Source organism: Prionailurus bengalensis, chromosome A2, assembly GCF_016509475.1.
Source record: "Prionailurus bengalensis isolate Pbe53 chromosome A2, Fcat_Pben_1.1_paternal_pri, whole genome shotgun sequence".
Lineage (NCBI taxonomy): Eukaryota > Metazoa > Chordata > Mammalia > Carnivora > Felidae > Prionailurus > Prionailurus bengalensis.
Window position 1 is genome coordinate 36404064 of NC_057348.1, and position 18540 is coordinate 36422603.

General features: G+C 36.8%; 1 protein-coding gene across 1 annotated transcript in view; it reads right to left on the reverse strand.

The window, feature by feature from the left end:
• Positions 1-18540, reverse strand: part of TMF1 (TATA element modulatory factor 1) — a 37313-nt gene extending 18773 nt beyond the window's left edge. Inside the window, exons 1-5 of the mRNA XM_043587902.1 lie at positions 18085-18540; positions 13588-14783; positions 11744-11847; positions 11011-11137; positions 8089-8194 (exon numbers count right to left, since the gene is read on the reverse strand). Coding sequence (XP_043443837.1) covers positions 8089-8194; positions 11011-11137; positions 11744-11847; positions 13588-14783; positions 18085-18226 — 1675 coding nt within the window. The 5' untranslated portion in view covers positions 18227-18540. The remainder of the gene's footprint in view (positions 1-8088; positions 8195-11010; positions 11138-11743; positions 11848-13587; positions 14784-18084) is intronic.

An 18540-nucleotide genomic window follows, 5' to 3' on the forward strand; every position in this document is an offset into this window, starting at 1 on the left:
AAGACCAAAAAGACATAGTGGCCAAATGCAATACACAAACTTTGACTGGATCTTGGGGCAGGACAAGTATCAGGTATAAAAGTCCTTTTTAGAGACAGTGGGATGATGAAATATATGTTGGAGTATACTTCTGAATAAATATTGATTTTCTTAGGTATGGTTATGATGTTGTGCTTGTGAAGCAAAATGTACTTGCTACTGGGAAATGGAGCCTCATGAATTTAGGAGCAGACTACATATTCAATTCAATATCTAACAAAAGTCCAATGGCAAATTTCACAAAGTTTTTTAAAAATCCTAAAATTCATATGGAACCACAGAAGACCTCAAATAGCCAAAGGAATCCTGAGCAAGAACAAAGATGAAAGTATCATATTTCCTCATTTTAAGACATGATACAAAGCTAGAGTTATCAAACCAGTATGGTACTAGCATAAAAACAGTAGACCAGGGGCGCCTGGGTGGCTTGGTCGGTTAAGCATCCGACTTCGGTTCAGGTCATGATCTCACGGTCCCTGAGTTCGAGCCCTGCATCGGTCTCTGTGCTGACAGCTCAGAGCCTGGAGCCCGTTTTGGATTCTGTGTCTCCCTCTCTCTCTCTGCCCCTCCCCTGTTCATGCTCTCTGTCTCAAAAATAAACGTTAAAAGAAAAAAAAAACCAAAAACATAGTAGACCAGCAGAGCAAAACAGCCTAGAAAATCCACACAGAATTCAGAAATACATTTACAGCCAAGTGATCTTCAAAAAAGAGACCAAGAACACACTATGGGGAAAGGGAAGTCTCATCAATAAATTATACCAGGAAAACTGAATAATCATAGGCAGAATGAAATAGGACCACACACCAAATACAAAAGTCAACTCAAAATAAACACTTAATATACCTGAAAGTGTAAAATTACTAGGAAAAAAAAAAATAGGGAAAAAAAACCTTCTGACATTGGTATTGGCAATGATTTTTTGGGTATGGATTCCAAAAGCATAGACTACAAAAGCAAAAATAGACAACTGGGATTACATCAAACTAAAAACTACTGCATAGCAAAGGAAACAAATCAACAGACTGAAGAGATAATCTGCAGAATGGAGGAAAATATTTGCAAGCCATGTATTTGATAAGGGATTAATATCCAAAATAAACAAAGAACTCCAATAACTCAACAGCAAAAAACAAGCCAATTAAGAAATGGGTAAAAGATGTGAGGGGCTCCTGGGTGGCTCAGTCGGTTAAGTGTCTAGCTTCAGCTCAGGTCATGATCTCATGGTTGGTGAGTTCGAGCCCCACTTTGGGTCTGTGCTGACAGCTCAGAGCCTGGAGCATGCTTTGGATTCTGTGTCTCCTTCTCTTTCTCTGCCCCTCCCCCACTCACTCTCTGTCTCTCACAAATGAATAAACATTAAAAAAAAAATTCTTTTTAAAAAAAAGATGTGAATAGACTTTCTCAAAAGAAGACAAAGAATGGCCAATAAGTATACAAAAAGGTATTCAATATCACTAATCATCAGAAAAATGCGTATCAAAACTATATGAGATATCACCTCACAACTGTCAGGATACCTATTATCAACAAGACAAAAGACAAGAATTGGCAAGGATGTAGTGAAAAGGGAACCTTGGTATATACTATTGGCAGAAGTGTAAACTGGTACAGCCAATATGGAAAACAGCATGGAGATTCCCAAAAAATTAAAGATAGAACTACTATATGATCCAACAGTCCCACTTCTAGGAATACATCCAAAGGAAATAAAATCAGTACCTCAGAGACATGTGCATTTCCATGTGTACTGCAACATTACTCACAAAAGTCAAGTTATACAAATACCCTAAGTGTCCATCAATGGATAAATGGATAAAGAAAATGTGTGTGCACAGAAATGCAAAGAATTTTAAGAGAATACTATGATGATCATATATGTGAACTGGACAACCTAGAAAAAAAATGGATAAATTCCTAGAAACAATCTCCCAGAACTAAATCAGAAAGAACAAGAAAATTTGAACAGATCGATTACTAGTAACAAAATTGAATCAGTCATCAAGACTCCTTATCTCAAACAAAAGCCCAGAACCAGATGGCTTCACAGGTGAATTCTACCATTTAAAGAAGAGTTAATACCTATTCTTCTCAAACTGGTCCACAAATAGAAAAAAACTTTTTCAAATTTATCCTATAAGACTAGTATTGCCCTGACACCAAAACCAAAGACCCTTAAAAAAAGAAAGACAACAAGAGGCCAATATCCCTGGTAAACACAGGTGTAAAAATACTCAACAAAATATTAGCAAACTGAATTCAACAATACATTAAAAGGATCATTCACCACGATCAAGTGAGATTTATTCCAAGGACACAAACGTGGTTCAATATTTGCAAATCAATCAACATGAAATATCACATTAATAAAAGGATAAAAACCATAAGTCAACTCAATAGAAGCAGAAAAAGCATTTTTATATAAAATACTGTATCTGGGCATGATAAAAATCTCAAAGTGGGCTAGAAGGGAACATAACATAATAAAGGCAACACAGAAAAAATTCTTAGCTTAACATCATATTTGATGGTAAAATACTGCAAGCTTTTCGTCTAAGACCAGGAAGAAGACAAAGATGTGCACTCTAACCTCTTTAATATAATATTGTAGTGAAGACCAACTACAGCAAATGGACAAGAAAAATAAATAAAAGGCACCCAAAGTAGTAAGGAAGAAGTAAAACTGTCACTATTTAGAGATGATATAATACCATAGCTAGAAAAGCCTGAAGACTCCATCCAAAGAACTATTAGAATAAGTGAATTCAGTAAAATTGCAGGATACAAAATATACAGAAATCTGCTGCATTTCCATATGCTAATAATAAAATAGTAGGAAGTACAATTAAGAAATAATCCCATTTACAAGTGCACCAATAAAATAAATAAAATACTTAGGAATAAATTTAACCAAGAAAATCAAAGACCTATACTCTGATACTAATGAAAAAAATTGAAAACAACACAAATGGAGAGATATACCATGCTCATGAACTGGAAGAATTAATATTGTTAAAATGTCCATACTACCCAAAGCAATCTACAGATTCAATGCAATCCCTATCAAAATACCAAGAGCATTTTTCACACAACTAGAAACAGTAAGCCTAAAATTTTCATGGAAATACAAAGACCCCAAATAGCCAAAGCAATCTTGAGAAAGAAAAACAAAGCTTGAAGGTATCATAATCCTAGATTACAACTACAGTAATCAAAATAGTAGGATACTGGCACAAAAACAGACACACAGATCAATAAAACAGGATAGAGAGCCCAGAAATAAACCCATACTTACACGGTCAAATAAATGATGACAAAGGAGGCAAGAATATATAATGGGGAAAAGATATTCTTTTCGTTAAGTGGTGTTGAGAAAACTGGACAGCTACATGAACAAGAATGAAACCGGACCACTTTCTTACACCATACACAAAAATAAATTCAAAATGGATTAAAGACCAAAATGTGAGATGTGAAATTATAAAACTCTTAAAAGAAAACATAGGCAGCAGGGCCCCTGGGTGGCTCAGTTGGTTAAGCATCCGACTTCGGTTAAACATCCGACTTCAGCTCAAGTCATGATCTCATGGTTCGTGGGTTCGAGTCCCACACTGGGTTCTGTGCTGACAGCTCAGAGACTGGAGCCTGCTTCGGATTCTGTGTCTCCTGCTCTCTCTGCCCCTCCCCCGCACGCACACACACACTCCCTACTCTCTCTCTCTCAAAAATAAACAAACATTAAAAAAAATTTTTTTTAATAAAGAAAACACAGGCAGTAATCCCCTGAACATCAGCCTTAGAATATATTTATGAATATGTCTCCTCAGGCAAGAAAAACAAAAGCAAAAATAAACTATTGGGACTACAACAAAATAAAAACCTTTTGTATACCAAAGGAAACCATCAACAAAACAAGAAGACAGTCTACTGAATTGAAGACATATTTTAATGACATAGCCAATAAGAGGTGAATGTCCAAAATATATAAAGAACTCATACACTTCAACCCTTCCCCCAAAAGCAATCTGATTAAAAAAATGGAAAAAGGACATGAATAAACATTTTTCCAAAGAAGACATATAGAGGGCCAACCGAAACGTAAAAAGGTCACTAACCATCACTAATCATCATTACTAATCATCAGGGAAATGCAAATGAAAACCCACCATGAGATATATTACCTCACACGTCAGAATGGCTATTATCGAAAAGACAAGAAATTTTAAGTATTAAAAACTCCCGTAACATGGAGCTTCTCCAAAAATTTAAAAGCAGAAATACGATGTGTTCCAGCAATCCCCCTACAAGGTATCTACCCAAAGAAAAAGAAAACACTAATTCCAAGAAATATAATGCTCTATGTATATTGCAGCATTATTTACAACAGCCAAGATACGGAAACAATCTAAGCATACAATGATAAATGGACAAAGCAAATACGGTGTGTGTGTATATACACACATACATACAATGGAGTACTACTCAGCCATAATAAAGAATGAGATCTTGCCATTTGTGACAACATAGATGGACCTAGAAGGTATTATGCTAAGTGAAATAAATCAGAAAAAGAAAGGGATATACCATATGATTTCACTAATATGTGGAATCTAAAACACAAAACAAACAAGAAAATAAAAACACACTCAAATACAGAAAGAAAATGGTGGTTGCCAAAGATGACATGGGGAGAGTGTGAGGGGTGAAATAGGTGAAGAGGATTAAAAGGTGTAAATTTCCAGTTATAAAATAAGTCACGGGGATAAAAATTACAATATAGTATGTAGAGTCAATAATATAGTAATAATGTTGTATGGTGACTGTATTCATGGTGAGCACTGAATAATATACAGAATTTTTGAATCACTACGCAGCTTGTACCCCTGGAATATAACACTGTATGCAATTATACTTCAATAAAAAATATTGTAATTTATTACAATATTTAGTACAATTATTTAGTACAATATTTAGTACAATTATTACAAATGTGTAATTTATTTTTGCTGTCTAAAATTGTGAATATTTTCCCAATTCATTAAAAATTCTAAAAAAGAAGGGGTGTCTGGATGGCTCAGTTGGTTAAATATCCAACTTCAGCTCTGGTCATGATCTCATGGTTTGTGGGCTCAAGCCCCACATCGGGTTCTATGCTGACAGCTCAGAGCCTGGAGCCTGCTTTAGATTCTGTGTCTCCCTCTCTCTCTGCTCCTCCCCCACTGTACTCTGTCTCTCTCTCAAAAATAAATAAACATTAAAAAAATTTAAAAAATTTTAAAGAAGAAAAAAGTAGCATGCTATATATTATTTAGCCTTGAAAAAGGAAATCCTGCCATTAGTAAGAACATGGATGAACCTGGAGGCTGAAATAAGTCAGATTCAGATACTACATACATGATCTCACTCTGATGTGGAATATAAAAAAGTTGAATTTATAGAAGTACAGAGCACAATGCTAGTTACCAGGGGAAATATGGAGATAAAGGGGACCAAGTTTCAGTTACAGAGGTAAGTTCTTCAGACATAATGTAAAAAATGTAAAAAAAAAAAAAAAAAAAAGAAAAAGTTAAGTACATGAGGTGATTGATATGTTAATTAGCTTGACTGTGGTAAACATTTCACAATATATATGTTATCCAAAAAAAAAATCCCATTGTGCACCTTAAATATATACAATTTTTATTAGCCAATTATACCTCAATAAAACTGAGGAAAAAAAGAATTTATGAGTGGACTCGTATCTGTCACCTACGTTCAAATGCTTTGGCAAAAGGGAAGTATATGTGTGTGCATAAAGCTATGAATCAGGTGTGCCTAGATGTTAATAAATGACGAAGTGAAGTAATAATGTAATCTGCTATTTACTGTAGCGTGCTTTCAGCTTTGAGTCTTTCAGCTTTTTAACTGTGAATTTAAAAATACTTCTGGAAGATACAGAAGCAGTGAATAAATGATCCCATATGAAATCATTCTATTTTCAGTATAAAGAATTTCATTAAGCAAAAGAAAACACCCCCTCAATAAATTAATAAAACCCAAACAGTGACATCTGATAGAAATATTTTTATTTTTTTATTTTTTTAGAGAGAGAGAGAAAACAAGCAGGGGAGGGTGTGGAAGAAAGAGAATCTTAAGCAAGCTCCATGATCAACATAGAGCCCGACGCAGGACTCAATCCCACAACCCTAAGATCATGACCTGAGCTGAAATCAAGAGTCAGACACTCAACCAACTGAGCCACCCAAATGCCCCTTGATATAAATATTTAAGATAATTTTTTAAAATTATGAAACCATGCACACAGCCTTTCCCTCCATCTCTAGTGCTGTAATAAAGGCAGTTCATGACCTCAAGATGATTTGACATAATGATTATGTGATTTATCAATTCTCCATTTTCTATTGTAGTGCTTAGACTGTGTTTTACAATTATCTGAGTACTTCTATTTCCTTTTCACTGAACTGTAAGCTCCTAAAGGATAGGGAGCATGTCAAATGTATAACTATACTAAATATAGTATCTGACACACTGTTAAATATTAGCTGAATAAATGAAAAAGAAAAACTGGATAAAACTGATTTTTTGAAATGAAGTGACTGTTCCATGTTGTTTACAAGCCCTCTGGAAATCCTCTTAAGTTCAATGATTTAAGTACAGAAATGTTCATCCCACCATTTACAATATTAACATTTTAGAAATAAATGCACAATATGAGGAAAACAGTAAAATAAGTAGTGGTATATATAGCCATATAATGGACTTTAAACTTTTTTTTTTTTTTTTAAGTTTATTTGAGGGAGAGAAAGGGGCAGAGAGAGGAGAGAAAGAATCCCAAGCAGGGTTTGCACTATCAGTGTGGAACCGGATACAAGGCTCGAATTCACAAACTATGAGATCATGACCTGAGCCAAAGTGAAGAGTTGGATGCTTAACCAACTGAACCACCCAGGTGCCCCTATAAGGGACTTTAATACGGCCATTAATAATGCTAGCAAAATTATTTAGTAGCAAGGGAATTGTAAAAGAAGGAAAATTACAAATAAAGTATGTGATCTTAATTATGCTTAACAATGTATTAAAAATGCACTAAAAAAGGACTAGAAGAAATTAACAGTTTCTTGTAAAAGTCGATTAGGATGTATTTTTTCTTCCTACACCTACCAAAACTTCAAAAATTTCTGCAAGTAGCAAGTCTAATTTTACAACTAGAAAAATTTTAATTAAGAGGAGAAGAGGGGTGCCTGGGTGGCTCTGTAGGTTGAGTCTACAACTCTTGGTTTAGGCTCAGGTCATGATCTTGCAGCTTCGTGGGATGGAGTCACGCATGGGACTCTGTGCTGGCAGCACGGAGCCTACTTGGGTTTTGCTTGCGCAAGCGCTCTCTCTCTCTGCCCCTCCCCCACTTGCTCTCTCTCTCTCTCTCTCTCAAAAATAAAATACAAATATATAAATTAAACAGGAAAAAAATTCATTTAATCCCCTTTTCAAAAACTACCTCTTTCCTATGAAATTACATAAAGAAATTAGTCCAGTGTCAATTTGTAATAACTTATCTAACGAAAAATATTTATTTCTATAACCCTGCTAATAAGTTTTTTCATAGAGTACTTAATAACTGAAAAATTAAAATAAGAATGTAATGAAAAATTCACTATCAAATGCCCAAATAGTATGATGATACCAGAGAGTACCCAAGCTAGAGACTGAGATACTATATAAATTCCAAAATAATAACCTCAAATATCTTGGTTTAAATGACAGGCTGTAAAATCTGTTAAAAACTTTTTTATGGAAGCACAAACATTTAGTGTTCAGCAAGTTATTTTAGCAAGTACGTGTATGTAGTATAAAAGGCTACATGCAAATGTCTCTGCCTCTATACATATTACTCCCCAGTTTTCCATAAATTATCACCTACCATTTCTGAGGTTTAAGCACAAAGCCTTCTTGCTTCCAATATTTTTTACTGGGAAGCAGTAGCTAATCATGTGGCAAGCATTTTTCCTGTGTTGACAGTATTTTTCATAATCAACTAAATATTTTACATACCTTCTTCCATTAACCCTCGGATCTGCTCATCTTTCTCTTTCAAAAGTTCTGAAGTTTCACTACTATTTAATCTAGTAGCAAGTTCTTCTTTTATACTTTTGATTTCCTAATTAAAAAAAAAAAGGAATGTGAATACCGTAACGAATTACTTTCATTCTGGGCATATTTTTCAATTTTTTCCATATTCAAAGTCAATAATCAAATTCTCAATAAAGATCCTTAAGTTGTATTGTTAACCTGCGTTTACTACCTCAGTTAATTAAGTAAACAGCTTTGAAACAACATAAAAAACCTGAATTCAGAAATAAAGAGGTTTTAATATGGTAATACAAGCGAGAATAAGTTAACTTTCAATACCTTTCTTTCTTATCTCTATACACATTTTCTTCAGATCAAGTATTTTATTTGGAACATTTCAAACAATATATGTCTCCATTTTTCATTTTATTTCCATTCCTCATCTAAAACTTGCTGCACTTGCTAGTGCATTGTGAAATGAATAAAGCATGATTATATAAGGTTCAATCTACTTTAATAAAGCAGAGATTCAGCAGAAATATGTCAAGACAGTTATCCTTTAAAACCACAATGGAGAAGTATGGTGATGTGAAAAGTGCTCTAGGATTTAAAATTTGGTTTTAAGCAATGATCTGAAACAAGAGCTAAAAACAACTAACATTAGGTATTTAAACTATGCTTTGTATCCATTATAATTTTATTTTCACAACAATCCTATGAAGGAGGTACTTTATTTAACTACACAATTAAAGACTGAATAAACTTTGAAGGTCAGAGACCTACTAAGTGATGGAGTTTAACTTGAAAACCAGGTTTATGAGTACCCAAAGCCCATACACTGAGCCATCCACAACATTACTCTGCATCTTCCAACTGTCAAAACTTGATTCATCCATCAAGGCCCAATAAGACCATCCTGCCTTCCATGAAATTTTCCTCAATTCCCCTGGTCAGAATTCATCCTCTGTGTTACCATTCCAAACTGCTTATTCGTCTTGATCTGTAATTTACTTCATTCTGCCTTGTACTATATAGGTGTTGACATTACCTATCTTCCATCACTAGAAAAGCAAACTCTTAAGGTTAATCCAATTTGCTTTGAATTTCCTGTGGATCCCAACTTCATATGTACTAGTACACATAAAAAAACTTAGGGTCCAAGCTTTTTCCACCTATAGTTAATAATTTGGGTCTATTTTAGATCTATAATTCAAATTACATTACAGAAAATAAACATTACATTACTTAAAATCTAATTTCTCAATTAAACTTGTCCAGATGGAATATAGTAGGGACAAGAAGAGGTAAATTGGTTAGGTAGTCTGAGGTTATTGTTAGTGTCTGAAATGAGCTAGCTAATTAAAGCAAACAAGCAAAGGAAGTATATGACTTATTTCTCCTCTTTAACAGTGTACCAAAAAATAAAGATTAACATTAACACTGGTCAAGAAGACCAACCTAACTGAGAAGGGCAAATGCTGAGACGTTATTAATAATAGTTTAGATAGAATTACTAACCTTAGTTGGTTACCAATTTCTAAAATACACAATTGCTACAAATTATAAGAATTAGAACAATGGTTCCCAACCAGGAGTGATCTTGCTCCCAAGGGGACATTTGGCAATGTCTGCCAACATTTTTAATTATCACAACTCGAGGAATGGGGTGGTGGGTGCAGAGTGGGAGATAGGGAGATAACGCTGACTGACAGTGGTGTCTTGTAGGTAGGGGCCCAGATAGTGGTAAACATCTCACAATGCAGAGTACAATCCCACACAACATAAAATTATGCAGCCCAAAATGTGAAACGTGTTATGAAATCCTATATTAGAGTAAGTCAATGTTATGTCTCGCAAGACTTGCTAACCATTACAATATTTTATTTTACTTAAATGTTTATTTTGAGAGAGACAGAGCAAGCAGGGGAGGAGGAGAGAGATAGGGAGAAAGAGAATCTCAAGCAGGCCTCACACCATCAGTGTGGAGCAGGATGAGGGGCTTGAACTCACAATCCTGTGAGATCATGACCTGAGCCAAAATCAGGAGTCAGGCGTTTAACCAACTGAGCCGCTCAAGTGACCCTACAATTTTTTATTTTAAAATCACTCTGACTTGAAAAGGTACATGTAATATGTTTGAAGTGGCTGGAAAGTAACAAATGAAGGTAATAATAATTCAAAAAAAATGTATGCAGTGTCATTTAGATTTTTTTAAAGTTTATTTTGTTTATTTATTTAGTATGAGTGGAAGAGGTGGAGGGAGAGAGAGGGGGAGAGAATCCCAAGCTCAGCATAGAGCCTCACATGGGGCTGGAACTCACAAACCATGCAATCATGACCTGAACAGAAACCAAGAGGCTTAAGCCACCCAGGTGCCCCAAGTGCCATTTAGATTTAATTGTTATTTATTTTGACAAAATTTTCATTTATGAAATTACTCTAATGATCCTTGCTATGTATCTTACAAGGACTTATAGATAAATTATACAAATATATGCTTAGTTTTTTTTTTTAAAGTTTCAAAAATCTAAGTCTAAAAGTATTAAATACAAGTCTATAATTTAAGTGTTAATATACTATATGGTACCCTTTTTATTTTTGAGAAAGAGAGAAAGAGTTGTTTGAGAGAGCACACAAGTGGGGGAGAGGGGCAGAGGGAGAGAATCTTAAGCAGGCTCCATGCCCAGCACAGGGCCCCACGTGGGGCTCCATCTGATGACCCTGAGTTCATGACCTGAGCTAAAATCAAGAGTCAGAAGTTCAACGAACTGAGCCACCCAGGCGCCCCCTACTGTATGGTATCCTTTAATCTTACTTCTCTTTTTTTCCATACCAAAATATTATGAATACATTCCTCAAAATCTATGTCTGTATAGAACTTATATTATTTTTAATTTCCATTACCTTTTTAGCAGCATCTCTCTCTTTACAGGCTAGCTGAACTTTCTTTTCTGCTTCTGCAATTCTTTGAGTAAATTCATCTTTCAAGGAAGAAATGCTGCTGCTTTCTTCTTTCACTCTAAACATTTCACTAAATTAAAAATAATAGAGAGGTACTTGTTTACATGTTCCTGGGGGAACAAGAGGAGTTCAGCTTGCAAAAGGAAAATAACATTGTCTTCAACACATAACTTACTAAAATGGTTAGTTTTATGCCTGTTAACATTTAAAAGAAAAATTACAGGCTTAATTTATTTTAAAACACCTCAATGACAACCAATTAGAAATCGAAAATGTCACCCCTATTTGATGTATAAAAATAACAGTAAAATTTTTAAATTTTGAATCTGTGTTACATTTTACGAATCACCTCCTTAAAGGAAACAAATGTTGTCGGGGTTTTTTTTTTGATATCATAGTTTTCTTTAAATATATGTTTTAAATATCTAATACTAAAAGGGAAAAGGTTTTTTGTTTTGTTTTGTTTTTGCAAAACAACTCTCTTCAAATGCCAAAGGTAATATGGTACAGATAATTTGAGGAAAAAATCTCTACGTTTATAACTGAAATGCTATTCCATTTTCAATTCTTGTAAACAAGTTAAATTTTAGACATTTTAGTTTAAAAAAAATTCTTAAATAATAACCATTTGGGCCTCTACAAAACATACAATTATTCACATTTGTAAAATACTTACTCTTTCAGATTATCATAGGCTTCTTCTAGAAGTGCTTTTTCTTTACTAAGAGATAATAACTGAGCCTCCCTTTTATCCAGTTTCTCATTCAGAAATTCGACTCTCTGAATAAGAAGAATACACAAAGTCAAACATTTAACTGAAAAGACCATTTTTACATGCAGGTGATGAATTGTAAAGGTAATCTAATCAATATAGTAACTAAAACAGCATTACCTCATAAAAAGACTTAGCAACAATGAGAACATAGTGGATTCAGAACAAGAACTCATACATAGCTGGTAGAAGAGTATAAATCAGTACAACCACAGAGTTGGTGGGAGTATAAATTAGTAAACCACTTTAATATCTAGTTGAAAATCTACACACCATTGAATGCAGAAAATTATTTTAGATATACTTTAGAGGAGAAAACTCCTGCATTATTATACAAGGATATTTACAGCAGTTTGTTATAGCAAAATCTAAAAAAAGGTGTGCATGTCCAACAAAAGCGGAATGGAGACAAAGAAACTTTTTAAAAAGATCACAGGGGCTTCAAAGCCTTTAGTAATATCCTGTATCTTCGCTGGGTAGTAGATACGCAAGTGTCCCTTTTTCCATATTATTCTTTAATCCAAATATGTAGCATGTAACTATTTTTAGTATGATACATTGCATTCAAAAAATAAAAACATTTAAAAAAAACGCATATGCATGTAACTTTAAAATCTCCAGGATGTATCAGTGTAAAGCTAAACAAAAAGGAATGAGAACAGTATCTTACTCCTTAGGCCTTGCTGAAGCAGTGAAAAACTTGTGTATGAGGGGAGGAATGATGCTGTTTGCACTTAAAAAAAAAAAGTCTTACCTGATTGAGGTTTAGATTAATTTAGGTATCACTTACCTTCTGAAAGTAGCTCAAAAATATCTTATTGATACGAAACAGTGCTGATTTCAGCAATTCAAAGTGCTATTATAGCTATAGCATGGCATTTTTGTGTGTTGTGAATAATATTAAACCTAGGTAACAGAATCTGGAACTTTTTTTTTTTACATTAAATAATTCAATACATGGCACTTACAGGACATTTCTTCAAGACATCCTATATCTCAGAGGAGTCTATTAAAGATGCCAAATCCAACTCAATTTCTATATCTAAAAATCATAGGAAAAATCAAAACCGTGACTTAATGTTAAAGAATTTACACCACTTTCCTTTTATATGTATGAGATAGAAGCAATTTGTCATTCCTAAGCAATGCCTTTGTTCCTTGGACATTTCCCATTCTTATTCATGTTAAGAGAGCTAGCAGGGAAATATCAAAATAACATAAAAGAGAAAACAAGTAATTAATAACAACAGAAAGACATCAATAATTAAAGACTAAATTTTTCATTTAGGATTTGCTACAAATAATGAACATGCAAAACAAATTTTGATATAAAAAACCCATATAGTGTTTATATTCGTTTCAGCACCTTTACCTGCAAAGGCTTTTAAGACGTATATTACCATAAGCCAATCCTTTGCAAAAAGACAAATGAGCACAGCATACAAGAACTGTAAGGTGAAAGGACTCAAAAGTAATGACGCGAGATAACCTTTTCATTCTTAGTTATGCTGAAATATCAACTTATGTTATCACAGATGTCTCAGAGGAATTTCAAGTAATTTAATATCAATAATTCAATTTTAAAATCCTTAATGCCACACCTAAAGGCCAAAATGCCTGTCTTTTTTAATCAGCACAAATCATTATGCAACATGGAATGTTAAAAATAAACAATGAAAATATAAATAAACAATGATTGCATTTCTGAAAAGCATATCCAAAAATCCCCTTGCAGTTTCTAGATTTACCTTGCAAACATCTTCCTTCTCAGAATGTGCTTCTGGCTTACTTTCAGCAGTTTCGTGCGGCTCGGCCACTTTGTCTGAGACAGTATGTCCTTCACTTACTGGTGTAGAAGAAACCAAGATATCAGGCTGTTCACAATTAACAGGTGTTGCACTTCGTCCACTTTCTTCCATTTCTGTTTCTTCAGTGGGTATAATTAATGTTTCATTTACTTCTTCTTCAGGTTTTCCTTCAACAGATTCAATTACTTTAGTCTTTGGAGTTGAAGGATTAACTATAATAGGTACTAAAGCATATCCCTTGCCTGACAGTTCATCATCTGAATTGATTTCACTTACACTACGACTATCTAACGACTGCACACTAAACGAGTCTATTCTTTCAAAAGCATCAGATGAACAGCAACTCTCAGTGAGTTTCTGGAAATCATCTAAACGATTATATTCAGGACAAGCAGATGCTGAGAGAAGCTGAAAAGATGTCTGCATCAAGTGAAGACTTGATTTTGAATCTGTAGTCTCTTGTCTCGAACTTGCTGAGCTCTCACTTATTACACTTTCATGATCTAAGACTTCAATGTCACTGGTGGTAGAAGTACCAGACGAGAAGGTACTAACTGGAGGAGAAGGTGTGTTAGTCTGTCTGTCTTCATGTTTTTGTTCCTTAGGTTCCAAAGCCACGTCCTTTGTTTCTGCAGTCGACATATTAGGTATGTTTTCCCTAGTTGTTTTCACATTAATTACATTTTCGGATACCTTCAAACGTACAGTTGATACCTTCGTATCAGATTCTTTATTAACAGTTTCTTCATGCTTGCCCTCAGTTTTTGGCGACGGAGTATCTACTGCCAGAGTTTCCCCTGATACACATGGAGTAGAGTCTTTCACTTGTGACTCAGTTGTTTCCGAGGTTCTTGACTGTCCAGTGGGCAAGGATTCCTGTAAAGTGCTTTTTACTTCTTCTTCTGGTCGTTGTGATTTAGCTGGTGGTTTTGATACCACTGGACTCTTCTGAATGGTCTGGACGTCCGTTGGAGAGAGAAAGGCACTGAAGAAATTTTCAGATTCATCTACCACAGTTCTCCGAACTGGCTTTGTTATTGCTTTAGGAGAGGCTACAGGCTGACTCTGAGGTTCACTGTTTGATTTTAACCCCCAGGTTGAAGTATCCCATCCTCCACTGACAGAGGGACTTATTCCTTTGACAAAAAAAAAAAAAAAAATATATATATATATATATATATATGTTACAAAAGAAAAAATATATTCATTTTATGTTAATATTACAATTGTTATAAGTCAATACATAGTTTAAAAACAGGAAACCTATAGAATACGACCTATAACTTGCACCTATCAGGCTACCTGCTTATTATATGATTAATTAGTTTACTGTTGAACTTTAGGCCTTAAAGAGGAAAACTGGTACGGATCTGTCCAAACTAGGAACCAGGAACAAAGGTAAGAGATCAAAATGGGCCTGGCCTACCAGAAGCAAATATGTTACTCCCTCCCACAACAAATTAAGAAAGTAATGGTATATGTTACATAACTTATGCTCAGTCTAAGATACACATCTCACAACATGTTGTGATGCATCTCACAACAAGAGGCAGTACCCTCACTTACAGATCGTGTGAAGTCATAGCAAACTAACCTGACCTTGTGTTCAGTTTCTTATTAATTATTCTCGTCGTAATATCAGTAATAAAACATACTTACGAGCCGGAAAGAGGGTAACACTCAAAAACTGAACCGAACATACTGGCAACAAATGTCCTTTTCCAAAGATCAAAGTAAACTGATGGGAACAGTAACTTCTAAAGGACACATTCATTTTCATGTACTTAATGACAAGTTCATTCTCCAAGAGTCATTATCCAAACCCACTCTATGAGAAAGTTTTGTTCCCTTCCTAAATTACAAATTATGTCAGCAATTAGAAGGTCATATGAAATTCACGGGTGCCTGGCTGGCTCAGTCACTGGAGCATGTACCTCTTGGCCTCAAGGTTGTGGGTTCAAGCTCCATGTTGGGTAGAGATTACTTAAAAATAAAATCTAGGGGCACCTGGGTGGCTCATTCAGTTGAGCATCTGACTTCGGCTTGGGTCATGATCCAGCAGTATGTGAGTTCTAGCCCCACGTCGGGCTCTGTGCTGACAGCTCAGAACCTGGAGCCTCCTTCGCATCCTGTGTCTCCTCCTCTCTCTGCCCCACCCATGCTCAAGCTCTGTCTCTGTCTCTCAATAATAAATAAACATTAAAAAAAATTTTTTTTTAATAAAATAAAATATAAAATTTAAAAAAAGTGCTATGAATTTCAAAGATGGGCATCTTTTAAGAATTATTGTGTTTTTATACCGATGGTAGTTTACACTAGGCCTTTTTAAAAACACCAAAGAGGGGCGCCTGGGTGGCGCAGTCGGTTGAGCGTCCGACTTCAGCCAGGTCACGATCTCGCGGTCCGTGAGTTCGAGCCCCGCGTCAGGCTCTGGGCTGATGGCTCGGAGCCTGGAGCCTGTTTCTGATTCTGTGCCTCCCTCTCTCTCTGCCCCTCCCCCGTTCATGCTCTATCTCTCTCTGTCCCAAAAATAAATAAACGTTGGAAAAAAAAAAAAAACACCAAAGAGAAAATAACTATCTTCTGGGTAAAAAAGGTAATTCAGTCACAGAAACACATGATACTAAAAAACCCAATGATAAACAAAAAAAAATGGCCTATTTGCTAAAATATTAAAGCATTTCTTTAAAAAAAAAATTTCCTTTTCTAAACTCAAAAGTGGCTGAGCAGAATCATCACAAATTCTGCACAATTACGCAGACAGGGATGGGAGCACCTGGTTAGCTCAGTCAGTTAAGCCTCTGACTGTTCATCTCAGCTCAGGTCTTGATTTCAGGGTCTTGAGTTCAAGCGCAGTGTTGGGCTTCATGCCCAGGGTGAAGGCTACTTTAACAAAAGCAAACAAACAAACAAGTTGGTGGGGCGAGAACAAGCACCTAAAAGCTCCTAAAAACTACCTAGCCCTCTACTGAAGTCTATTCTATAATATGACTTGAGAAGTATGTAGAACACTTCAGTTTGGGGGCACAGTTGTGTATCTATCGGTTCAGTATATAAAAACAATGAAAAAAGGAGAAAACCAGAAGAACAAATGAACAAGCAAGATTAAGTCCGCTAATTAGTTGAATTTAGTAGGTCTATTAATGAATGACAGAAGTCACATGTCCCTCTAGAAGAAACTGAAGAATGCTTTACACAAATCCCAAGGTTATGTGATAACCCCCTCAACTGCTCCATTCGAAAGGCTGGTCACCTTCGAGGGAGGCGATGTAAAGCATAGGCAATCAATAAATACTCAGTAAGTAAATATTTCACTAATCTGTCTATTCTGGATAACCTATCTTAAAAAATCATATACATGACTCAAGCTCCAAACTTCAAAAAACGAGTATCCTTATGTTTAAAATTTATCTGCTGTCTCCTCTAGGTTTAGTAATTCAAAATGTGGGGTATCTAAGAAAAAGGAAGTTCAGCTACTCCCACAAGGTCACCATAGCATCTTGTAAAAAGTACTAAGATCCTGACACACAGGCCTGGGGCAAAAATATCTGAAAATGAAGTACCTCAAACTTAGGTCCTTTTCAAAGATGTAAAATTTAAAACAAGAAACCAGACAGAAGTAGACAAGAATAACTTCCTTCTTTTTTGCACACAGATTCAGAGCTCCCAAATAGACAAATTTTTACCCCCCGCACTAAAATGCTCAACTGTTTCCTTAGGCTTAGAGCCAAAGCAAGTAAAGATCCCTGAAAAGATCGGGCTCCAGGAAACCGAGAGAGAGACGCAGCTCTCTGAAAACACAACGTGATGCAACCCCAAACTCCTGGGCTGGGTTCCACGGGTGGTATCTCCAACATATTCCACCCCTCACCTGCGGGATGGCCCAGAGGAAGTTACCCGGCCTCGATTTCCCCTTCTGTAAAACGGCGAGAACAAGAAACCTAACTCGAGGAGCTGTCTGGGAGATGAGAAAGCCGTAAAAAAGCACATTCCGCGCTGCCGAGCACGGAGTGCTCATTAAGCGTCGGGCACGGTGCCTCCCGTCCCTGCTGATTTCCTTCACGTCGCGGCTCCCCAGTGCCCGGAGCGCGCAGCAATCCCAGTTTTCTGGACTGCTCGTGCTTGCAGCTAGCTACGTCGAGCGAGGGCGGAGAACAAGCCCAACAAATCACCACCCGCGCCTCCGAGGCCGGCAGGACCCGCACCGGGGGCCCCGGGCACGGAAGAACCGGGGCTGGAATCTCCCTCCGGAAAACAACAGAGACCCACTTGGAGACAAACGAGCATTCGTGGACGGGCTAGGGAGAGAGAACTCGCTCAAAACGCCGTCGGCGGGGAAGGAGCGCTGCCTACACCTCTTCGTCCGTTGGCCTGCCACAGGAGAGAAGCCTCCGCGAGCCCAGGCCCCCCGGGACCCCCCGCCCCTCTCTCCCTTACCCGGCTCTCCGTACGGAATGGTCTCGGCCCAGACGCTCGGCTCCTCTTCCTGGATATCCAGGACCCTGTCGATAGACTTCTGGGCCTGGGACAGGGCCTGCTTCGCGAAGCTGGAAAGCTGGGAGGCGTTGAACCAACTCATCTCCCCTCCTCAGCCGGCAGTGGCGGCGGCAGCACCAAGCGGGAAGGAGGAGGGCCAGGCCGACCAGCCTGAGGCCCGGGGAGGGGTGCTGCGGAACGGCCTCGCCCCCTTCCTCAAACGGCGGGCCCGGTCAGCGGCGGGCCATGACTCTGACAATCCCCCCGAGCCCGTCCGGGACGTTACCCTGAGCCCTTCGCGCACAGCTGAGACGAAAAGGCCCGAGCCGCGCATGCGCGGGCTTCTTCCACGTACACAACCACCAAATCCGGGAGCCCAGAGTTCCGTCAATAGACGGAAGAAAAGGAGGAACTTAG